Below are 25,875 nucleotides of genomic sequence, written 5' to 3' on the forward strand. Positions count from 1 at the left end.
TACCAGCATGGATCCATCACTGACACTGACTGAACACATTCCCACAGCCTAACAGAGATGGACACCATGGAAGAGGATGTGCCCTCACAGCTTCTTTGTTTTTAAAGCCAATGGATTTTTCAGTCACATAAAGTAATTCAGATTTTTAATGTTTGACAATTAAACAACTCATTAGGACATGTCAAAGAAGCAAGTGCAGGTTCATTCTGACTACACAGGAGGCTTTCTTTTTGGTTTTCATCCAAATGTTGCAAAAATCTCCAAAAATTACATAATTTGCCAGATTCTAGTTCAGTAAGAGCTGCATTTTGAGAACCAGCCCTCACCTTTTGGGAACACCCAAGTGACAGTGTGAGGTCCCACAGAGGACCTGCAGAGCACAACCCTGGCTCATGCAAAGATCAAGGCTGCATCCCATGGAGCTGAGCTGCAGAGCAGAGAACACTGTTAGGACACCTCTCTCTCTGAGAGAGTAGCTTTGAAGTACTTAATTTAAAGGAAAGCAGAGAGCACTTGATTAAAGGGGAATGTGGTATTAACAAAGGCATTATTTTTTACTCCTGTAATATTGTCTGTAAGCAAGGCATATGAAAGCCCCTGGAGAAAGAGACATGCAAAGTGCCCTACAGAATGAGGACTTGCCCTTTCAAGAAAATGGGATTTGGGGGAAAAAGGAATTGCTTTGACACATCAGCTACCTGCCCAAGCTTTGTCAGGTGACTGGAAGAAAAACAGACTAAACATTTCCAAGTGTGAAGCTACCCTTTGTATCCACAGAGTTATCCAATCCCTTTCCTGCAGGACAATTTGTTAGCATGAATCCAGAACAAAAGTGGTCTTGGTGCAGGTGCTCCAGAGGAGAGTTAACTCCTTCTTTCCACACTGGGACCTTTGCTCCCACCAGTCCCTGGTCACTCTGGGAGTTTCAGATTCCCAGGCTATCACTCCACTGTTAACAGCAGGACAGCTGTGAAGCAGGATTAAGTCTTTTTCTAGGTAGTAACCAATGAGGGGAGGACCAATCTCTCCCTAATCTGACTCATTTAAAAGCTGAAAAGAGGGAATCTAAATCCTCTTGCAAGGAGCAAAAAGTCAAGTTGGGAAGATGTTGCAATTTACTGCCATATTGTTCCAATAAGCAATCCAGAAGGGAATTACCAAGAAGCATGGTGGTCTTCTTCATATCCCATTTCCTTTCATGAAGAAGGGACAGAGAATTTTTTTGCACAGATCGGAAGGGGGAAAATTATGTTTTCCCATTGTGAAGCATTGGCCAAAGCCTGGAGTGACATAAATAAATACCACTGTAAAGTAGGGGAGGAGGGAAGGGAGAAAAGGAAAATTCTACAAGCTTTACCCTTCTTGGGACATGGCATATTCAAGATGCCACTGGAGTTTATTGCACATTTAAAATGTCACTGTGAGGTTGTTTTCTCTGGGACTGTGGAATATTAAACAAGCCAGAGACTTCGAATATTCATTTTGTTTCTTGGTCTGTCCCTTTTGCCTGACACACATTTTCCTACTGTCCATACAGCTGCTTTGTTGGCATCAGCCATCACACAATCTAAGTGCTGGAGAAAGTAATCCAAGTGGTATAAAATACAATTACCTCTTGAGAAGAGCAAGTAAAGTACAAAATTTCTCTCAAGAATCTTGGGAGACAGCTCTGCTAGCTCCCTCAACAGGGGCTGGTCTGGCTCTTACTGGAGGAAACAGAAACTCTCTGGTTATGTACATGAGAAATGGATGTTTTTACTGTAGAATAAATTTTGTCTACTAGGCATGACTGCACATTGGATAATTATACAAGGGCTCATTCCTTCCACTGCAGAAATTAGTAAAAGAAATTCTCTAGCTTATCTTCAGCATATCAGACCAGACAAGCACAATAATCCTGACAGTATTAAGACAGCACTTCAAGTTCTTTGGATAAAAATACACCAGAAGAAATGTCAGCCATCCACACTTCTCCTGGGTTTAGACAGAAGATCTGTAAGCTATTATGCATTCCACAGGTGCAGTAGTTTGCATCTCCAAACATCTTCTTTAATGCACAGTTGATAATTAAAAAACAACCAAGATCCTGTAGCCTGTGCTCAGAAATGATATAGATCAGTCAGAGATTGGCAGCAGTTAATTCTCCCTCACTGGCTGGTTTCTGGCATGTATCTGTTGTCAAATTTCTCTCACCTTTCCTCCTCTGGAGGTTTTTGTGATGGGGAAAGTAAAGGAAGTCTTTATTGCTGGCCAAAGCTCACGTCTGTGTACCAAGCATGTACCAATACACGTGGTTTTGCCTTTTAAGCTGCAGGTTGTCAGACTTTATAAGTGTTACAAGATGACAGCTACTGGAAAGGAGCATTCCCAGGCAGTTGGTGAAGCTGTTCAGACCCGTCATGGCCATGATTAGTTTGTAAGAATTAAATCCTACTTTTGTTAATTAAAAAGGAACAATAAGGAAATAGAGAATGAACTTGCACTTTAGTAATCTGCCCCAGAGTTTAGCTGTTCTTGCTTTTCCACTTGACCTTGCTACTGGACTGAGGAGCAATGATTTGCTACCAAAACATTATACCAAAACAGCTATCATGCTATGATTTTGGCTGCTAGGTTAAAGGATGTTTTTGAGGTATGCACTGAGAAATGGGGAGCAGGCTACCTCTGAGCTCTTGCTGCCAGTTTCTAGCATGGCCCCAAAACAACAGATTCAAACATGAGCAGGAGCATCACCAGTCCCTGAGCATCCTGGGCACAGCACAGGCAGCCCTGAGCTGTGTCTGTGCGTGAGAGCAGGGAAACTCTGCTGTGTGTTCTGAAAGCCCTTGCCCTTGAATGCAAGCACACTCTGCTCCTCCTCTGCTCCAGAGCTAACAGAGACATGCCTGCGGCTTGACTTCCCCACTATTTACATAGTTATGCTCTGTCCTGTATTAGTCAGTGTTTCTGTCTCCAGCCTGTAACCTTTGGTCAGGTCTGGGATTTGCCTGGACTTTCTACAGCTGTGCTGGAAGACAGACTCCTCCTGCAGTACAAAATACCATGGAGAGGAATAGGGGTAGGGCTTTTTCCATGAGGCCCATGCTCCTGCTTCACTGAGAAGTAGCTGAAATATCTCATATCCCCTCTCCATTCAGGGAAAAAACAAAGAGAGTGTTCTCACACACATGCATACATCACCTCCCCAGCAAACATGTCCACAAATTTGTTTCCCCAGCATAAAACTAAAACAAGCAGAGAAATATTTTTCTTCCAATGTTTGCTTTCTATTTATTCTCTGTTGCTACCCTTGTGCCTGCAGCAGGGTCAATGTTCCTGAGCCCCAGGGCCCCCTGTTTTTGCATCTGCTGCCTTTCAAACCCCAGAGGATGGCACTAGAGCAGCTCCCCCTTTGCAGCTGGCAGGCACAGGACTATTCCAGAGCTGGGGTGAACTGGCAGAATTGTTGGGAACACAAACAGGAGGTTCCCAGTGGGACAGGGATTGGAGCTGGGATGGGGCAGACCACATCAGCTGTGCTTTCAGCAAATTGTTAAGGAATGGGAGCCTTAAGTTACTTCTTTAAGAGTTGTGATATTATTATTATTACAAGTTTCTTTATCATTATTTTTGTTTCCCTGTTGTCTTCTTCACTGTTCACAGAAAGCAAAATTCTGAAAGGTTGCATTCATGTTTGAATGTGAGGAAATTGCAGAGATTTATTCAGCCAATTTCAAGCAGAAAAATATATAATCAACTTACTGGGGTGGAAATACTCAAACCTATCTGAACATATCGACTAGGCCAACCTCTGTTGTGTTGTTATTCTGTAATTCAGAACTTTGCTGTTTTTTCCTCTCAACTTGGGAGCATCACTCTCTGTGTTGACAAACCATCTCTTCCTGCAAAGATCAAGGACCTTAAATTTTGGCTCATTCTGGGCACTATAAGAACCATAAATAAAAACTTATTGAATGAAACTCACTTCAGTAGGCATGACTTTCCCAGACTTGTACAATGTGTGAAATCATTTATTGCTGGGAGACCAATGAAACAGGCAGCCACAAAAGCACATTGCATCTTATTGTTTGAAGCCTAAACCTCAACATCATTTATTTCTAAGCTAGTTTTTGGGTACATACAGAAATCAAATCCTTGTAAAATCATTTTAATTTCCTGCTCTCATTCTTTGGGCACAGAGTGGACCTGTAAGATATTTCACTTCTCTTTTTTTTTTTTCTTTTTTCACATTACTGGTAAACTCCAGTTTCAGCCAGGATGCCCATAAACAAAACTCATTTCAGACAAGGCAAAGGTTCCAAGAAGACAGTTACTAGCTCAAAGCCAGAGTGTTTCATTTTAGACTTCATCCCTATTTAAACCATGAAAATCTCAGTAAGTATTGAATTTAAATCCACTGTCACTTTCTCCAGGCTCTTGTCAAAGGACTCATTATTAGATTCTAGTTTACAGTACCTCCTACATCCCCATGCTGAGAGGGACCACACTGCATGAAGCAGAGCTGCTGCACACACAGAGCAGGAGGTTGTCTCCATCCCAGAGTGTTTGGGATCCCAGACAGACCAGACAAAAGATAAGAAAGAGGTGCTATGTTTCCAGTGACACTCAGCAGGTCAGAGGGTTCAGAAGCATAGCTCAGGATCCACAAGTCTGCATGCAGAACCTTGTCTACCACATCAGATTCTGCCATCCTCTTAGCAAATGAAACCAAGTATATGCATACAGTAAAGGCATGTGGATGAAATAAAGCATATGAACATAAGCCCTTTTTGTAAGAAAGGTTCTGTCCCTTCTTACAGGAGCAACCACAAAACCTCCCAAGCTTCTCAGATCCATCCCAATCCCCTCTTTTCTCCTGAGTTATGGCCCTTATCCCTTCACCCCTTCTCACACAGAAACTACAGCTCACTGGAGAACAGCTTCTGCAGGAGAGCACAATGTAGGAATCAGTGTTTCCCAAAAGGGATCATTGTAATTTCTGGTTCCTATTGGTCCTGGTGCCCTATTTCTGTGTGCCAAAAGAGAGAGCAGCACACTGCCTGTAAGCAGAACTCTTATTCAAGGCCTGTGGGACTAGGCAGCTACCAAGAGAAAGGTAATTACACAGGCAAGTCTGAACTTCCAGACAGGACTGCAGTGCATATAAAACCCTGGCTGCCTGATGAATTCCTGAGTTACCACAAGTCCTCAGTATCAGCAACACCACTGTTTTCCATGCCAAGCTACCTTGATCCTGTCAAAGTAGGTTTAATTGTTGATTTTCTCTGCACAGTGCCCAGAGCATTATGTGGCATTGGCTAGGCCAGCTGTCCCAGGGAAATGCTCCAGGAAATGGCTGCTGTCTGTCTCATCCCTCATGGCTGAGGATCTTTCCCACAGCAAGCCATCCCTGCAGGACTGTGCTCTACAGAAAGCTACAGAAGAGCAACTGGGAACTCTAGAGCAGAGCAGCAGTTAGCAGCATCACAGCAGAGCCCTCACTTTTGCTCTATCATTTCTGTGAGCTTCCACTCAGATCACTGTGCCACTGGAAGAAATGCATATCTGTCAATCTGAATTACAATCAGACTCGTGGGTGCTGAAAGAATGGTAAAACAGAAACAGAATGAGGTGAGTAAACATGCTGCAGAAAAAGTCAGAAGGAACACACCAACAGTACTTCTAAAGCTACCTGCCCCAATATCCATGGTATGATTCATATATCTACTAAAGTACTGCAGAAACCCTGGACTAGTTACACAATTCTCATCACAGATTTATGTGAAATTAAGTCATCCCAAATGGTCATTCAAATCAAGGGCTACTGACAAGAGAAGGATGAAATAAAATGTTCCTGTTGTTCTGGATACAAAAAAGACTGCTAAGGAAGTAACTTTATAACCTGAGAAGGGTCTGCAGCTTTAAGAAATTCTCCCCTAAAGGTTGTAAAGCTTTTACTATGCAAAGTATTTTTGCTATTATATACACTGGCGACCACTAAGTGCAGCTATTGTTCCTGGCGGTCATTCAGAGGAGGTCGGGACTGATAAAGTGTTTAGCAGAGTTTGTTTGGGTAGATCCATCTGTGTTTTTAACCTCCCATACAGTCTCTGGTGTCCTTTTAAAAGATGCTGGATGTTCCTGAGTCTAATAAATGACAGGCTTTATTTTTATTTGCCATTTTTTTATTATGCATCATGCCACAGAAAAGAATGTCTTCTTTACATTACCCACTCTTTTCTGTATGGATTACAGAAGCATCTAAAAAATAGAATGTTTCTTTGCTGTGAGGCAGGGGTGCAGCTTACACAGAGCTCCCATTTCCTTGGGAAAGGCCATGTGGAGTTGTGGCCTGTTGCTCTCACTCCTTACACCTTGGGCTGAGCTCATGCTTCAGAGGAACAAAGAGGGGAGACTGCAATCAAAGGGCAGGGAAGCAAAAGGTATGTTGAAAGGTTCTAGCAAGGTTGCCCAAGATGGAGCTTCCAAAAGGAAATGTTTTCAGGTCATGTCAGCACCAGGAAAAATATCCTAAAGAGTTGGGAAGGACTGTGATAGCAGTTTAACACTCCCACTGGATGGGTTTGGCAAGGCAGGAATTGAAACACAAGCCCCACCATACAGTCTCAGTACTGCGCAGAGCAAATCAGGAGAGCTCTCAGCACCCCACTTCCCTGCCTGCCTGCACGAGCACAAGGTGAAGCACCTCAGTGACAACTTCTGCTTCTCTTTATGAATACTCCATGTCCAAAACCTGAAAGAAACATTGCTGGCACAACACTGCATCAAAAAGCTGACTGTGAAGAAGATGAGAAGCTGTACCACCATTTTACAGATGGAAAAGCAAGACAGACCATCCATGGGTGTAAAAAGACATTTAAATCCTCCAGTGAGAGGACTGGCACCCAGGGGCAGCTCTGTGTGCCTGGGGCCCATGGCAGTTACCTGAGCTTGTCTGCCACGAAGATGACGCGGCGCTCCAGCAGCAGGGAGGCGAAGATGCGGATGATCTGCCGCACGCTCAGGCACTGGAACAGGCACTCGAAGTCCACGTGCTCCAGGCGGGAGTCCATGGGCCGCCGCAGCTCAATGACCTGCACACAGCATCACAGTGCACTCAGCAGGGCTGGCAGGGTGCCCATACAGCATCACACTGCGCTCAGCAGGGCTGGCAGGGTGCCCACAGTGCCAGCACTGCCTGTGCCCGCTCAGGGCGCCCACTGAACCCCAGCCCCTCCTGCAAACTGAGGCTGCGGGCACAGCGCTCCAGAAAAGCGGCGTATTGCACAACTCCTGTGTGCCGTTCTTCCCAGAATACAGCTGTGTGCACTGCCTGCTGGCATCAACAAGGGAAGCATAATTCTCCCTTCCAAACATTCTGTAAGAGATGTAAAGCTTGGCTGAGTGGACAGTATGAAGCAAGTAGCAATCAAACACTGGAGCTGGAGCTTACAGGGTTGAAACAGCCGTAAAGTCAAGGTAAATTGGGTTCTCAGCTTGGCTAACAATTCATATTAACATCTAGATAGGAGCCTGGGACTCAGCTTAAAAGGCCAGGAAGACTTCAAACCCAATTTATTTCATTTCCACTCTTCTGTGATGTGCAATTCACTAGATAATGTTTAAAACCTTTCTCTTTTCAATTAAGATACGTACACATGTATATATACTTAACTGGGGAGTCAGGACAAGGTCTTAGATGGTGAGTTGTGACATCCCTTTACAGTCTAATTTTCATACTTCATCCATGACCTCAGGCCCTCTCCTTCCTTTTCTCAAATGCCTTTTCCTTGATTCCTTTATTATATCTTCCTTTTACTCTGCAATTGACATGTTCAGATGTGGAACTTGAAGGCAGAGGACAGAAAAAAGAAGAGGGAAAAATAACGTGAAGAAGAGAGTAACAGAAGGAGAAAAATATGAAGCACAAGACAGCAAATGATGGACTATTGAGGAATTTGAGGAAACAGAAGGGAAAGGGAAAAAGTTGGCTAACTTAAAGATCAGCTGAAGTCTCTGAATATATATTAACAGGAACATGCATACATAATCTTTTTTCCACATGTCCAAAAATCACCATCACTTTATTGCTTCAGACTAGGTTTATGTTTTCATGCACATGACACCACATTCCACAAACAGACTGGATCAGGTTTTAACTGGAGTAGCCCTTACAAAATTCCTCACAAACATTGTTTTAAGGATATACTCAAGATCATAGGATATTGTAAACAAAATAAGTTCATATCAGTTTAGTTGTGATATTGTTTGTGGTCAGTAACACAACTGTACCAAAAAAGCCACTCTTAGAATAGTATGTATCAAATCAAATAGATTTGACTTTCTAAAGTCTGAAATACAGGAACAGTGTGATGTACAGATACCCATCACTCAGCTGCTGCCCCAAAGAGCAGTAAGAAACAAATTGTGTAGTGACTGTACCAGGAAAGGCAGCATTTCCAAGGAGCCAAACTCCTCCTCACAATCAGCAAAGGTGCCCACTTCCATTCCTTAGCACTGGGACTGCAAGCTCAAATCAAGTGTATGTGCCAAATCATGAGGAGCTGATTCTACTGCAAACCTGCCAACACGAAAATTTTGCTGCAGGGTAGGATGCAATGCAAGTTATGGCAGCTTTCACAAATACCAGGGATGTTTTCTGCTGCCTGGCAAAGCCTGCTGCCTCAGTCTGCTCATCACAAAGAGATACACTGTCTGCCTCCCAATTAATCACCATCTTTGTTTAGGCAAGAGGAGCCACAATGGAAGGACAAGATTCTGTTCCTAATTAAGCCAGTGCATTCCATTTAAATAACGAGTTTGTACTAGCACAACAGAGAGCAAAGCTCAGCCAGAAGAGAGTTGTTTGTTTGTTGGAATTATCTCAATATTTTTCTCTGGGAGAGTTCAGAAGCTTGAGCAGAGACGTTGCAGATCCGTGGCTGCCAGTTACATTCCCACAGAAAAAGCATTGTCGGATCTTTTCCGTTATGCCAATCACCCTTTCAGATGTTGCCTCTCCAGAAGAAAATGCAGGTGCCTTTAAAATGCTTTGCAAGTCACTTATACAAGGAACCCTTTACATTTCATACCATACTTTACAGCCCATTCATTTGAAGTAAGTGGCATTACATTTAGATTCAATGCAAAAATTACAAAAGTACTGTAAAACTAACCCTAAGGAGTGCAAAATAAACCTAAGGGCAAGCTTTTTCTCTCTGCTTTCATAACTGGGAAAAATTCTATTCCTATCTTCAGTAATGTATCCCTGTATATGCTTGCCCAGCTAAATGGAGCTACTCTATTCTTATGTAGGGGCATGCAGAGAAGAGAATTTGACACAATGAATGGCTGGCCAGCCTCAAGCTGCAAAAGCCTTTTAATCAATACTGCCATTTTGCAGTAAGGCACATGTCTAATGCTAAGCTTCTAGCTACTTGAGTCAGGAATAAAAAGAAATGGCATCTATTATATGTGTGCACACATACACAGAAGTTTTACATGACATGCTCTCCTTTGAGAGCCAGGTAAAAGGTATTTATTACCAGAGAGAGCAATTTAAATGCTGCTGGTCACTCCTGCCATGGCCAGGACCAGCAGTAACAAGGTTTGAAGTAACAAGCAGCTGCTGAAGTGCTCAGGTACAAACAGCATGGGAAACTCACACTTGCCTGTCACCACTGGGATAAAGCCCAACAATGCTGCAGTCTCTGAACTGCACTAGGCCAGGAACACTGGGACATTTGTGTTGACTGTTTTTCTTAATCACAACTTATTAATAAATATAAAATAAAAATACATAATTATAAATCATCAGGGGAAACTAGCATTGCATGTCCACAGTGGTGCAGCTCATGCTCTGCTTATTTTGAGGGTTTGCCACCCCACATCCCTGCAGGATCTGTTTATCTCCTCCTGTTTTTCTCTTGCTGTTTTGATACTGGAGTGGTGAAGGGTAAGGCTTTGACTTGTACTGTTTGCAGTTGCTTTTTACCTCATTTCCAGCTCCAGGCAGGAAGGTTTTGACTTTGATAGTCTTTCCAGGTGCAGGAAAAGGAGATTCCATCAGACTTCTCATAAATGGATAAACCAGGGCAGCAGATATCCCCCTTCTCCTTTCAACCTCATCCAGGATCTGGTCCATTAGTAAGACATTAGTGAGAGAGAGAGACAGAGCATGTCAGCATCACATAAGACTTCTGAAGCATCCTTTGACCCATGTGTCCCTAAACACATGGCAGATCTAAGTTGACATCTCCTCTGCCATGTATCTCTTTATTACCATCAATCCGTGGTTTTTGGTTACAAAATGAAGCCTGTTTGTGAATGTAATTAGCACAGAAGCAAGGAAGCATTAACAAATCTGGAAAAGAGGAAGAAAACCCAACATGACTAAAGGGATCTATATATTGTTGGGACTATGCCTGAACAACAGGGTGAGCTGAAGGAGAGAAAGATGAGAGCAAATGCCATGATCACAGCCCAGGTCAGCATCACATCTCTGTGGTACATTTTAAAATTTGTATCAAGGAGAAACTTTCTTCTGCACTGAGCATCTTTTCCATTTCAACTTAGAGGACAGAAAAAAAGCCATAGCAGCCAAGAAAGCAATGTTGCTACTATGATAGCAGGACAGAGCTCCTGAAAGGGTCTCAGCAGTGGCTATCAGGTCAGAGTCTGTGCTGAGCTGGAGACCATGAGCTAGCCCTGCAGCACACCCACTGGTGCCTGCATTGATGAAACAGCAGGCAATCTAGTCTTGAAATAAGCAGATGGAACTTCTTAAAGATAGAGGAGACTATTATTTTCTTCTCTCTTTGGTCACATGGGGCAACATAAATTAGATCACAGCTAAGTTTTCCCACATTAGACAGAGCATATAGATGATAAAGCTAAAGACAAAGCAAGGTTCAAAGCAGTTAGTGGTTTGACCTGCAATGGTGATCTTTTAACCACCACTCCAGAGCAAAAGGCCATACAAGAGTTAGTGGGCCTAAGCCAGGCATTTTCTCTTGTTTCTCTTGGAAATGATTTTCACTGGAGCAGAACATTAAAAGACACTTAAGCACAAGCTGGTGACCTGTAACGAGAGCTGGTGACACCAAATGCCAGCAGAGGCATTCACTGGTGCATAGTTTCCCCTTCCTCCCTGTGACAAATGAAGGCTTAACTAAAGCAAAGCTGCCCCTGTATACATAACTTGCATTCCAGTCCTTGGAAGTGGCAGATAACCATAAATGAGGACATGGATTTCACTTTTGATGTGCTTTGCAGCACAGCCATCCTCAGCAAACGAAACAGCAGCTCAGGTGGGAAGCAGCAATGAAGCAGGGCTGTGCCCAGGTCTCCTGGTGCTCCTGCAGCCACAGCATTGGCTACTTGATGCTTTTTGTGGCTGGAACTGGGGGTCATGTGTGTGTCATATGCCTGGCTCCAAGGACCTTCACAATGCAAATAAAAGGAGCATTTAAACCAAATAAAAGTTGAACAGAGATCCCAAGAGATAAAACGGTCAGAAACATCTGTTGAAACCATGACCAAATGAACTGGCTGGAAGTTAAAATATCTGGTTCTCAAGTCTGTCTCAGCAATAGGTATTACTACAGTGAGGGAGCAGGAAAGGCTTTGTGGAAGACAAAATTAAAGCAAGTTATCAGAAACAGGATGATAAACATTTTAAACCAGAGGAGTCTTTTTGCTTTTGTGATAAATAATATCCAAGATTTAATATGCCATGGTCTTCCATCATTCACAGTGCAAGACAGAGACAGCTATTCATTGTATTGAGGGCCAGTTGTCTGACCTTACACCTCAGCTGCACTGATACTTGGTTGTAAGGAAGATACTTTTTTTTTTTTCTCCTTCTCCCAAGTCTTCCTTTGAAAAGTAGAGCATTATGAAATTAGATAAAAACAAAACAGCAAACAAAGAGCCTCAGGAGTTCTGTCCACACGAGTGTGGTGAGCTGGGTGATCCTCCCAGAGCAATGCATTCCATTTCACTTACAGATATCTGTGTTAAGATACATATTATGTCTAAGAGACACTGTTATAAACCTTTGATTTCAGAGCTTTAGAAAGACTCAGAAGCAAAATTGAAATTAACTATTTGTAACCGAACTGCTGCTCTTCAGACAAGGCTTGTGTTAAAGTTTCATCTTGAAAAACTTAAATGTAATATTCTGTATGATTATTAGATCATATTAACAATATAAATACTATTATTTTTATTAACATCAATGATTTACATGCTCTTTTCAACTTTATTCCTATGAAAATTATCAAGTAAAATCTGTGAAAGTTCTGAGAGAATTATCATATCTGAAGTGAAAACCTCTGGCAAATTAAAATACAATCAATTAAAATTGGGCCAATTAAAAGATCATCTGTGCTTTATCCTAGACTCCTAGGGTGAAAAAAAAAGAAAAAGCCACTAATGTTAAGTGTATGGAATTCACATATCAAATAATCTTTTTTCTCAACCTCATCATTCCACAGGGTGTTGGAGTAAAAGTGGTACTGGCCCATCATCCAAACTATGGATGCCAAGAATTACAGCTCAGCACAGAATGGCTGTAGAAAACAATGGAAAAAGCTTCAGTCAGCCAGATCATACAGACACCCAGATGTTTTCTGAATCAATTTCTGCCTCAGTCACAGAAGTAATGAGACATTCTTTGATGAACCAAATAATAGGGATGGAATATCCCAAACAGCAACTGTAAAATAGTTATCTCCCATCAAAGGAAGGAATTCATCCAGTCTGGTTCATCACTGCAGATGTGTCTCAGTAAACAATCAAATTAAAAAGCAATATTAAAAAAGATCTCCTTACCTTGGAAAATAAGTCAAAGCACCCCAGGCGGCTGATGACACAGTAAACTTCAGGTAGGCGTGGGCCTTTTCCATTGGGCTGATAACAGCAAAGAGGAGATGGGAATTGCATATTAGTGTGGAGCTATGAGGAAATACACACCTCTGTCTGACCACACAGTTGGCCATCCTGTGACATCTCTCACTATCTGCTTCTCCAACTAATAGCTGCTCTTGGAAAAGCATCATATTTCTTCCATAAGACAGGAAACTGAAAAGAGCAGTTAGAGCTTATCCTCTTTGGAAATCACAGCGTGTTGGAGCTGTATCCCAGCATTGCTCCAGTTTGCAGCCATAAAAGCACATGGAACCAGGGCTGGAACTCATGCCTCTGCTATCCCTGTGCCTGCTCCTGCTGCAGCATGAGCAGTGGGGCAACCCTGGGGCAAGAGCTGCAAGAGGAGAACTGCCACACTAAAGAAAGCCTAAAGCCATGATGGCTTTCGGTCCCCACTCCCTCACTCCGTGGTGTTCAAAGAGAGTTGAACCTACAGAAAGCAAGCTCACACCTAAACCAAGGCAGGCTGCATGAGTAAATCATTAACTTCCTCAGACCAACTCATGATAAACATGAAACTCACATAATTTTAACAGTGGCAAGTATGAATCAATGATACACATCCCTGTTACCCCCTCCCCAAGAGAAACTGTAAAGACCATCCTCTATAACCATTCTATGTAAGATTTGTCCTGGAGAAGCAAATGGTGCCTCCTCAGCATACTAGACTCAGCTACCCAGCCTATTCCACTCATCTTTGTCTCTTCCTTGGACTCTGCTGGTGCAGTGAACTTCCCCGTGGAGTGTTTGAAATTCACATGCCACAGAGATGACAATCAAGAGAAGCTGAGGGGCAGCTGTGCTTTTTAAACCTGAATATTGCACTCTAGACTTGGACAGTCAGCAGGTGCCTGCCTGTTATAATAAAGACCACGAAAAGAATACCAAAGCTAAGTGAATACAGATGAGTCTATTTCTGGATCCAAACCTGCTCGCTACGCGTCACATCTCTGAAAAAGCAGAGCCCTTTTTTGTCCATATTAGGTATAAAATCCTTTCTAAAGGCACTGAGTGATTATATCAAGCATGTGGGATTTTGGTTAAAATCATTGTGTCAAATCTGCAGGAATGCCGAAGCCATGCCAGGAGCTTTGGACAGCTCCCAACCAAGAGCTGTCTCACTGAGTGCCAGTAAAAACATCACATTCCTGGGTCATCTATAAGACCAGAAACAATAACTGCTTAGCACTTATTCCAAGTTTCTCCTTTATGAAATATCATTGCTTTCAAATGTCTTAAAGGCTACATGTCTGTGGGAGCTGGGATTCTTCCCTCCCTGCTCCCACTGTGCAGGACATCCTTTTTTGTTATTTCAGAGATCTTCTCCTGCAGACAGCACAGCCTCACAGATGCACACACATCAGCTGCAAGAGCAGCAAGCAAAAGCCTCAAGCAGAGCCATTCTAAGGGGCAGAACTCCTCAAATTTGTAGCACTGGCAACCCTTCACATAACCTCCCCTGTCAGCCATCAGTTTAGATTGATATAAAACACCCATTAGTGCTTTAGTTATCTTCTTTCTTTAACATCCTATGGGACGTGACACTCCTGCCTGGACCCCTCCCTCATCACTAGGGAAAACTCAGACCCTGGGTCTGCCTATCAGCACCAGTGTAGCCTCCTGTCTTCCCAAGAGGGAGCTCTCCCAGTTTGCAGGCTGTGCTCTACAAGGTAGCTGCACAGTCTTGGAGTCACATTCTCCATCCAAGACTCACTGCTGCACACAAAGAATAGGTCCAGATGAGGAAAGCAAAATGGTAAAGTAGCCCAGCTTAGAGGCACCAGGTGACTCTGACTTGGTGAACTGCACTGCTCCTGAAAGAAGAGAGATGGAGGGGATGATGCTTTGAGTTTGATTTGCTTTCAGTGTGTTTTTGTGGAGCCTAGGATATTTTCAGCCTTAGTCCACTATCACAAAATGAAAATGCTAATGAGTTTTGATGATAACAAGACAGTTTCCCAAAATGATGGACATAAACTGACAAGAATTTGGCTGAGAGGGAGAAGCTGAGCTCTGCATCTGGGCTGGTCCACACGTGGCTCAGGAAAATCTTTTTTTATAGTGAGTTTAATCTGAATATTACTGACTAAAGCCCACTCCAGAATCTTTGGCAGGAGAAACAAGAGGCTTTTGCTCCAAGAACTAAGCCTGCCATTTTTCTCTTTCAAATCCCACCTCCCTGTCCATGTGCCTGGATTCTGTGGAGCCTTCAGAGACCTCCTCCCAGTCTGCCATAGCACTGAGCTGTGTGAGGGAAGTGGCCTTTGCAAAGCACATGCACTAGCCAGCACATCCAGAAACAGAGATATTCCTCAGTGATGCCAGGAATCAGAACAATTCAAACACTGCAAGGTTAAAATGAATAGTCAGTCACAAGCCAGTTTCTATGGAGGCTCCTGATTCCTTGTTAGGGCCAATCCAAATTCTGACCATGAGAAAACTGTGGGTGTTGTAAATCCAAAAGCACTTCTTAAAGATTGCTTGTTCAGTCTGTGAACCATGAACTGTGAAACATGAACTTTGGGTGCCAAAGCACTCAGTGCACACAGGGCTGTCAAATTGCTTGGGCAAGGGCAGGATGGAAGGGAGCAAGGAGAAAAAAGGGTTTTCCAAGAAGCTTTTTTGCAGCTCCATAAACAGTCTGCATCCCACAAAAGTTGCTTTCACACTGTAATGAATGCTCTTCTCCTGCCCCCAGCAAATGCAGGATGTCAGGTTAGTCCCTAACAACTGCTTTCCATGTTTTCAGGTACACACTTCACATTCAGACATCTGCTCCTCCATGGACTCCTGGGGCTGGCTTGTCTTAGCCTAGAAAAGTGGTGGAGGATCAAATTTTATGTGAGAGGCAAGAGAGATGTAGGATGAAACAGCTCCTGCAAGGGTGCCCAAGTCATCTCTGCTGCTGACATGTGCACTCACTAGAAAAGCTGTTGCAGGATTGCCTTGGAGGTATCAAGATGTAACTGGAAAATTTCATGCTATCTATGGAAATGCAGATTGTCTGCTGTGGGACAATAGGTTACATTCCATTCTAATCCTGTTCCAAAATGAAACAAAACAATATAAATACATTTAAAGAGGATACTGTACAGGATTTCTAGAACAAACAAAACATAATTGTCACTGTATCCCTTGAGGTAGTTTTGGCACACAGACCCCAAAAAAAGTCAGGAAGAATCTGAGATCTGAAGGAAAAAAAAAAAAAAAGTGGAACAGTTTGTTCATATCACAACACACCAAAGGAGAGCAAGGCTGACAAAACACAATTGTTTCCTGAATTTTGAGATCTGCACACCAGACCCTGCAGAAGAGCAGCCAGCCATCCTCACAGGATCAGGCTGCCTGGCCCAGCCAGCCTTGGAGCTTCTGCCAACGAGGCTGCCAAATGCACCAGAAGGTGTGAGACACCTCTTGCTGGGTATTACAAGAGCATCCCTCACCAGGACAGCTGGGGAACATTTTCTAAGGAATTAGCCTCACAGCAGTTGGCTTGGCTTAAAGTGGAGCAGTTTATAGGAATTTTAGGGGGGTTTCACTGTGTTACAGTGTGGCCTTTCTCTTACATAATGTCTGCTAAAACCTGCATGTAGTTCCCAAGTTATGGTTATTGCATTTGACAGAATTTGCAGGCCAGGAATGGGACTAATTGAAGGAGATGCTGTGCCCTCCTGGACATCAGAGCCATCCTGGCATAAGTTTCCAAAACCTGCTCAGGAAATTGGACCCTCAAACACAAAAATCTGCTGCTGGTATATAAAAAATGCCAGCAGGATTTACCTGCTCCTTGCTGCCTGTTCAAAATCTGTATTTTCTGTAGAGATCTATCACATTGAGGCACACACCAGTGAGGCTGTCTCACCATGCACCAACCTTTGCAGGGCACATGAAATTGTTACACTTCCCAAACTCAGCCAAACCCTATGGAAAAGGCACTTCAGGTGCCACCCGGATTCCACAGTTCTCCCAGCAGGACAGGAGCTTGCAGCACCCAAATAAAAGAAGATCTCTGCTACTTTTGCCTTTTCCACAGGCAGAGGAAATGCTGAGATGTTTCTCTGCAGCTTCCAAAGTCCCCTCTCTTTCTAAGCCCCAGTTTTGCTCTCACAAGGGCATGGCTGGGTTTGCCCACAAAGGGCAAAGCTGGTGAAGTGCACTGGCATCCCTCCTTTCCCTGGCTGAGTAGGCTGTACCAGTGGGATGACACATGCCAGCATCTCTGTGCCAGGGTGTGGAATCCAGATTAAGCAATCTGAATTGAGTGATCACCCAAGGTGGCAGCAGCAGATCTGCTTCATAATTATTAGATTTAGCAAAGCACTACTTTTTTTTTTTTTTTTTTTGCTACTTACTGATTTTTGCCTTGTTCAGTGGAGGATAAACATTTCCAATGCTGTCTCAAAACACCATTATATAAAAGTGTGCACTATTGATTTAATTTTTTTCCTGGTATCATCTTTTGCACCAGCTGAAAGTCAGTGTTCTATTTTTATGTTGTCCTTAATGTAGGGTGAATTTCACTGAGCTTTAAACCTAATAATGTTTCATTGAAAAACTGATTCAACATTCCTGTGTATAATTTTTTTTGTCATTTATTGTCACTGGTTAGTTCAGTGTCAGCATGGTGTCATTGACCAGGACCAAACATTTGGTATTTCACAAAGGCAAGCTCTGTGCATGATTACAAATTTACTGACATTCTCAGAGACACAAAAGTCTTAAACCACCTTTACCTAGTATAGTGAAAACATTCCATAATTTAATTTTAACCAACATTTTCTGAGGTTTTATTTTTTTCCCAAATAGACCTTTTATCCCTTTAAATGAAAACTCATTAAAAAAAAAAATTTGAACTGTACTGCTGCCCTACATCTTGTTATGCTTATTGACACCAGCAAGGATGACTTCTAGGTGCTTTCCTTGTTCATCCCTGAGTTACCCCTTGACCAGCCCTAGATTAACTGCAGCACAAGCCTCCAGTGACATTTCCTGCCCACACATCAGCCTTGTTGTGACCCACTGTGACACATTGTTTTATACAGTGAGTCCCTGTGTTGCTACCTATGCAAACACCACCCCCAGAACTGATAAACAAGTTTTCTGTTATGTTGGCTTAATGAAACTTCTTACAAATAAAGGAACCACACACAGCAGTACCTCCCAGACTGAGCATCTGCTGTCTGCCTGCCAAGGGCTCTGCCATAGAGAGAGGGGAAGAGCAGGGTCAGGCACAAGCAGCAGTGAGGTACAGAGGGGACAGAGCTGTGACAGTGACAGGGAGTTGCTCTGCTGGGAGGTACTGGAGGCAGGTGTTCCCTGAAAAGGTGGGAAATCATGCCAGAAAGGGAAGGGAAAGTGCCAGTGTGCCTTACTCTTAGAGAGGGGATACCTATTTACAAACTGCTGCAGACATTCATTTGGCACACAGAGTCAGTCAAAGACTCCTGCAGCATCCAACATCCATATATGCTCCCCAGCCCAGTGTGGGCAAGTCATGAGAACATGACAGGAGCCCTGGCTCCCCACCAGTCACTCACTAACAGCTCCAAACCTGTCCAAGAGGTGCAAGGCCAGTGCAAGGACAACCAACTACTTTCTGCTTTCCTGCCATCCCATCAGGTGTGCAGGATGGACACCAGAATCCCTGTTTGCATTGTGCTCCACCTCCCCTGCCACACTCTGCAGACTCCTTCCCCTTGATACACACACACACTGCTGTGCTCTCAGTTTATCAAGTGTCCAGGAATTTTCCAGGTGGTGAGACAACACTGTTTGTAGGCTCCCCACCTCACCTGTTGACCACCCCTGGTCACAAGGACTGTGTGAAAAACCAGACTTCTCACTGCTGCCAGCAGCCTGTTGCACAGCTCTGAGCTGCAGACTGATGAGACAGTGCTGGCAGAGCCCTTTGAGATGCAAGCAGCTGCCCAAGAGATAAACACTACTCACAAATGTTTAGAAATACCAGCTTTGCCTTTGTTTCCAATGCTGTATCTCTGATTGTGCTTGATAGTATGTAACATAAAGAATTTATGAAGTAAGTGCTCACACAAGAAACTTCCCACATTCTCAGAAATCTCCTACAAACCTTGGGATCTATCTGATTGACATGGCCATTACAAACTCTTATTTTAACTTGATCTCCTTAGTTTTCCAAATTCCAGAGTGAGAAAACCCTGTTCCCTTTAAAAACCATGAGAAACACCCTCAGTTCAGACAGTGGCTTGAAGAGAATTCTGCCCTGTGAAGTGAGGGTGATGTACTCACCAACAGCCTCCTGCAGTACCCGAAGCGCCGGCTCCCGTCCTCCCCAGTCAGCATGAAAGAGAAGGTCTCACTAGGAGAAAGTGAATTAGATCACTTAGATCAGAACTGCAGCATGGCTACAAGGTAGATCACTTAGGAAGGGACACTCATCAAGTGAGAGATGCTGCCCACATACTCTGTGGGAAAGTTCTGTCAGCAGGACGGTTAAGGACAACCCAGCTGTCTTAGCAGAAGAGATGGGTGCTGAGTGTCAGTGACTACAGAAGAAACATGAGAATCAGATTTTGAGGGCAGTGTTCCAGTGCTCCTTTACCTTAAGTTCAATCCTGTCTTTGTTCTTAAACTTTGTTCTTAAACTGAGCTTTTGTTCTTCTAACCTTAGATATTCTCTGAGAATAGAGAAATAATTTTCTCTATTTTTCCAGAAACAATACAGGTATCCAAAATCCAACTCATTTGATGTCTCTGTCTAGGATAAATACCATTTGTGACAGAGCAATAAAACAATCTAAAGTTGCAATTACAGCACAGGTAAAGGGATGGGTCTATGAATTTGTGCCTGAGCTGTGAAACATTCCTGACTGCTTTGCAAGTTTTAAATGGCATTATATAAAACATTTCCTTGTCCTGAAATGCCAGGGTTTGCACCAATACAGATGTCTCTAGGGAGACCTTATTGTGGCCTTTCAATATATAAAAGGGGCTGATAAGAAAGATGGGAATAGACTTTTTAATAAGAGTCTTTATCAACAGGACAAAGGGTAATGGTTTTCAACTAAAACTGGGTAGATTCAGACTAGATAAAAGGAAGAAATGTTTTACAGTGAGGGTGGTAGAACACTGGGACAGGGTGTCCAGAGAGGTGGTGAATGCCCCATCCCTGGAAGCATTCAAGGTCAAGCTGGACAGGGCTCTGATCAACCTGATCAAGTTGAAGATGTCCCTGCCCATGGCACAAAGTTTGGACTAGATGACTTTTAAAGGTCTCTTCCAACCCAAATCATTCCATGATTCCATCTCTTTTGCCTGTTCTATTACTCTACACTTTTGGATCAACCAGTTCTCACATATCAATGCAGGGGAAAAAAAATTATATGTTTTTTTGAGGTAACTCTGAATTAAAAAGAAAATGCAAGCCTGGCTCTCCTTTTCCTTGTCCTTCTGCAATCACTCATCTCCAATGGAAGGAAGAGAGAGCTCCTCTGCTGGGACACAGCACAGCTCCAAAAAAGCTCTCAAACAGCAACATTTTGAGCCAAATGAAGGGGTAACCTGCAGTGTTAGACAAGCACTCTGAGGTGAATGACTTGGGCAGAGGGTCACCAGGGCCCCATCCTTTTTAAGATTTATTTTAAATATTTCCATTTATTCTTTTGAGTTTAGCTCTCAGAGGAACCTTCAAGCCTCTTCCTCTCAGCCACACAGGCCTGTGAGGCAGGCAGAATAGGGAAGAAAAAGAACACAGAACTTCAAAAGAAAGAAAAATTAAATACAGCTGCTTGATCACAGAGTGGCCAAGCCTCAAACTGCCGCTTCCTTAATTGGGCATTGACGAGGCTGAGGCTGTTGCAGTGCACTCCAGCATCATTCCAGCATCACTCCCTGGTGCAGAGGAGCTCTGCAGCTCTCACCTGCTGTACTCAGAGACAGGGAGCCAGTCCTTGGCATCAGGGAAGCAGAACTGTGGGATGGCCTTGAGGCGCTCCTCCGCTTCCCGCATCTGCTTGGTCGGTCTCTCCAGCTGCCGGGGGAAAAGCGAGGCTCAGTCACACCTGGAGTGTCCCTTCCCAGGGTCACCGAGCAGCTCTGAGAGCCAGCCCCATCAGACTGCTCCCTGTTTGTGCTTGGCAGAGTGAGCCATGACTCCAGCACAGGCTTAGGTGCTTGTACAAAAGAAATTATCACTGCTGGGGCTTCACATTTTTTTGTCTGAAATTCCCTTGTTGTACAATGGCCACTTAAACACAGCCCTAACTCAAATACCTTTCTGCTGCAAGAGCACAAGAGAAATGCCAGAGATCAGCAAAAGTCTTTCCATTGACTTCAGGAAGTTTTGGAACAAATCCTAATATAGCTAAAATTACTTAAAAGTGAAATATTTAGAAACTGAATTTAAACACAGTCTTTAAAGCATCTACCATCAAGCCAAATTCTCCAGCTCTGGAAAAGATAAATCTGAAGACAGGGAAAGCTTTCAGTTACCTTCTCTATGCTCTTTGCTTTGTAAGAGATTGCTTTGGAACAATCCTGAAAGCTCCACTGAAGAACTGGATTTCTATTAATTCACCTTACTGATCTTAGAATGAGCTGTACGTAGGAATTTTTCTTTTACCTTGGGAAACTGGTATGTCACTTCTGGGAGGTAAGTGTTTTTAGAGGGCTTCTTTTTCAGGGACACTACCACAAAATACTCAAACAGCTCCCGTTCCTGCCACTCAATCAGCTCCAGTTCCAGGGTTCGATAACTTGGAGCCCTCTTCAGCATTGACTGGATGTGCACAAGGCGCTGGGTATGAGCTGGCATTTAGAAAGAAAAGGGAATAAAAAAAGAGACAGATCATTACCTGAGACTGTCATGTCAGCCAGTCACAAAGGACTTTCAATTTGCCAGAGTATTATTCCAAGCATGTTCTCCTTTCAAAAGCAAACCTTCTAGTTCGCAAACCTTTTGTGGTCTCCCTCACTAATTGCACCCATAAATCAAAACTCTCTCCAAGTACTGAAGTTATGCAATACTCATTCATTGAACTAATGTGCAGTTCATAACAGCTACCCTGCCAAAGGTCTGGCTTTTCTTCACACATAAGGCTGGATTATGTGGTTGTGCAAATGCACTGAGGCCTCCAGGGTGACAATCTGAGGCCTGGCTTACCCTGGTGAAAAACTGTTCTGTGCCCTGTCCCTACACAGCACAGCTTTTTACTACACACCACATAAGGCAAGCCATGGAATAATCTCCTGGAGGGGGGGACAGGGAGGAAAAGAAAGAAGTGCCAATTGCCTCCTGTGGGGTGCTTTGTTAATGCTAATTCAGCTGGGAGATGATCTTAGATTCATGGCCACTCATGAAGGCAAAGATGTGCCTTGATGCAGAGACTGGTTGTTTGATATCTGTGGAGGTCATTAACATCACCATCAGTTCTGGTACACCAAAAAAATCAAAAATCAGTAAAAGCAGCTCCCTGCATGCCATTCCCCAGCTGTTCACACAAGGATCTCTGGGCAATGCCAAAGGAATTGCTAGTAGCACACCTCAAACCCTTCAGGCTCTACTCAGTGCCACTGCCCACAGCTTCCAAAGGCTGACTGGCCCTTGTGACAGGGAAAAAGGTGTCATAAGCACTAAGGAAAAGCCCTTGATGACCAGCCCTCATACATCTGCTTCAACAGAAAAATAAACATTATTCTGATAAAGCCCTTGGGTCTCAGTGTGACTGCACAACTAAGGAAGCTAAATCCCCAGAAATAACCTGCCTGCTCCTGCCTTGAGGCAGCCCCACAGTGCAGCCACTGCTTCATGTTTGCTAGAGGTGAAACCAAAGAGCCCACCCCACCAGATGGGCAACCAGGGAGTCCTGTCATGACACATGACAAGGGGGTCTTTAGCTCAGGATGCCCTAAGAGCATCAGTGTAAACACAAAGTCACTCAGGAGCAGCTGGTTAGAGAGACAACAGAATGAAGAACCTCTGTTCTTCAATAGTGGAGGAAAAGCCTCCCATTTCCACTGAGATCAGAACATCCTCCCAGTAACAAAAGAGGGTCTATCTTCTTTCATGACCTACGAGAACAAGCAACCCCTCTATTTTATGACACAAAGAGAAACAGAACTGCAAGTGCTTTTGGGTTGGTACAGGTAGACAAAGGAGCAAGGAGTAATTTTCCACACATCATTGTACAACACTGCATACAGCCTGTTTTGGATGGTCTTACCATCACCTGTCTGACACAAATCTGTTTCCCTAAGAGGATGTTTTCCAGAAAGTTTTTCAGCATGTACAGTAAGCAGGTGTCATCTGCACTAGATAGACATGGATGATTGCCCCCTATCTTATAAGAGCTCTACATCCTTATCTTTTTTACCTCTTACCTACTAACAACATGAAGGACTTTTACTAATTAAATCTGTTGCCACTGTCTTCAACTTTTTTAGGCTCTTATAGGCCTAAAATAGGCCTCTTTCTGTATCAGGACTTAGGAAAAGGAAGGATTAATTTACTGGCCTGGCTCAGGCAGAGTTTGTGCAGGTGCTGATAAAGGAATTTCTACAATTTATAGACTGCAGACTTTTAAGAGTCTAAGAACCACAACACTGGATCAGACCCAGATCCTTGCCTCCAACAGCAGCAAGCACTAAACACTGAAAGCAGCATATGAATAAGAAAGTAGCATCTTTATCCAATCTCATCCCTCTAAGCCTGCACCCAGTAGTCAGTCTGGAATAGATCAGCATCTCTGAAGTGGCTGACAAAGCCAATCTATCAAAGGTCCTGTTCTTCATTAAATGACACAGTTGCCAAATCCTTGTTAGACCTTCACAGCTCATTTTGTCCTTGCTTTGCACGTTCATGCTCCTGTGTTGGAACTTGAGGTCTGCAGTAATGGAGCTAGGAAACTACAGAGAATATAGGCCATGGACAGGAACAATGTGCATTGCAGAAGAACATACATTGATAAGGTCTGTGACAGGGTTTAACTGGAAGTCACTGAAGGCTGATCCCTTACCTTTAAACCTGTCATCTGAATCACTCTCACTCTCGCTGTTCTCATCTGCAGAGGACAGAGAGGCATCAGTTAATGCAAAACCAGAGCAAACAAACTCAGTTCACTGTGCTGCAACTGGGAAAAATCCTATCTCTGAGCCTTGTGATACACACATGCATTTCTCCTCAGTATTAAAATATCTTGAAATAAACAGTTTGAATTACTCCTCAGATTGTGTTTTCCTTGGATTCAGTTTCAATATTGCTTGAGAGTAAGAACTTCATTTTGATGAAAGGGCAAAATTCATTCTCTATTACAGCAACTGTTTGCACTGAATCTCCATCTATGCTGACCTGCAAAAGTGTCATCTGGAAAATGGGTTTTAACCCTTTCACCTCTTGTTTTCAGCTTTTAATTTTTAATTTTTTTTTTTTTTTTTTTTTTTTTTTATAAAGCTATTCTGCACTTGAGAAGTCAAAATAAGCCTTATGAGCTTTGTCTGCCTGGGCAACATTCCCAATCACCAGAACTCAAACTGAGTTAGAGTTAACAGGCAAAAGTAACCTTATGACAAGATGTGTAACTGAGGGGTTCTTGTATTAAAGTCCTATCCTTATACAAACAGGGCCTGAATTTCCTTTTTGGCCCCTGTTTTTCCATAAGCAGTCTGAAGCACAGAGTGAGTTACACACTTTGAGTGCCAGGAAAAAGCATGCAAGAACTCCAGGGTCAAAACTGTGAATTTTGGACAAAACTTACAGCAAATGTGGACTGAAGAAGCATCTGGGTAAGTCTAGCTGACCATGGGATTAACAGGATACACAATACTCATTTATTTTTAGCTCATCCCCATTTTCTCCTCTTGCAGAGAGAAAATTATCATTGTTCACAGAAAAAAAGTTCTAAACTAAGTGGAGTCCAGACTAGATGTGGAGGAAAGAAGGAAATTGATTCATCTTGCAGCATCCAAATGTATTCACTGAACCATGACCCTTGTACCATACCTCGAAGGGATGCTGTCTCAATATTGGACATAGAAAGTTTCTTCAGGCGTTTTTTCCCTCTTTTTGCACTGTAGATGGAATTGATTCTTTGGACAAGCTGCAAAATAAGAAAATGAGGAGTCAGTGAGACTAAACATTTTTCTGCCAGGAGATTTCTAATTAATGTATTCAAACAAAATATGGATGATAGAACCAGCTAATGTAGATAATAACTGTCTGCCCCAAAAATACCTGAGATGATGGGAAATATTGATGAGATTATTTGTGTTTATTGTCTTCAGCAAGAGGCTGGGATTACTAAGAATTCAACATTAAAAAGAATATTATAGCTTTGGGAGAGTCACAAATACATAACAATTAATCTTCATGATGTTTTATAAGTCAGGAATAGTATATTTCATTCCATAGCAGATTTCTTCATAGAACTATAATACACTTTGCAAAAGCTTTTTCACCTCAGCTTCCAGAGAGAAGCAAACTGAGTGAAAGGATACAATTTGCTATAGACACAGCAGAAAGGCAGGAACAGAGCATGGGCTGAAACAAAACCTTTTTAGGTTTTCCCTCTAAAAATTAACACTATCTCAATTTTAAAAGTTATATTCTCCAGGAATATGTGATCTTGAAAGGTAAAGTAGTAAGAAAACAGAAATTACACAAGATTTGCAATAAAACTGTGAACATTCATATGCTGAAATCATAATTTCACATAAGGAGAATACCTATCCCTTCAATTAAAAAAAAAATGAATACAAAATCAACAACCAGACTTTCCAAGTTTTACTGAAAATCAGGTAGTAAGTTGCTCTAAAAGTAACCCTACGATTTTCTCCAGAGGTGTGTGCCCATTTGTGAAGTATAACAATATATTCCACAAAAGTAAAAATACAGTAAATATTAAGGATGTAGGATTAATTTCCTCTTTAAACAGAATTTCCAACAAATTCACAGAAACATAAAAATCTCCCTCTATTCCCAGTATTTATAGTCAT

The 25,875-nt window shown here is 42.9% G+C and overlaps 1 protein-coding gene across 7 annotated transcripts in view; it reads right to left on the bottom strand.

The window, feature by feature from the left end:
* DENND2B (DENN domain containing 2B) overlaps nt 1-25,875 on the bottom strand; it is a 150,369-nt gene that overhangs the window by 13,945 nt on the left and 110,549 nt on the right. For 6 of the 7 annotated variants that reach the window (XM_079307571.1, XM_079307572.1, XM_079307573.1 and 3 more), the window contains 8 exons: nt 24,884-24,980; nt 23,901-23,945; nt 21,509-21,693; nt 20,808-20,917; nt 19,177-19,246; nt 12,814-12,891; nt 9,974-10,114; nt 6,925-7,073 (listed from right to left, as the gene is read on the bottom strand). In XM_079307571.1, the coding sequence (XP_079163697.1) occupies nt 6,925-7,073; nt 9,974-10,114; nt 12,814-12,891; nt 19,177-19,246; nt 20,808-20,917; nt 21,509-21,693; nt 23,901-23,945; nt 24,884-24,980 (875 nt within the window). Of the gene's footprint in view, nt 1-6,924; nt 7,074-7,282; nt 7,827-9,973; nt 10,115-12,813; nt 12,892-19,176; nt 19,247-20,807; nt 20,918-21,508; nt 21,694-23,900; nt 23,946-24,883; nt 24,981-25,875 lie in introns of those variants that run through there. The other variant, XM_079307570.1, reaches the window with a different exon arrangement.

This window comes from Erithacus rubecula (assembly GCF_903797595.1).
Source record: "Erithacus rubecula genome assembly, chromosome: 6".
Classification (NCBI taxonomy): Eukaryota; Metazoa; Chordata; class Aves; order Passeriformes; family Muscicapidae; genus Erithacus; species Erithacus rubecula.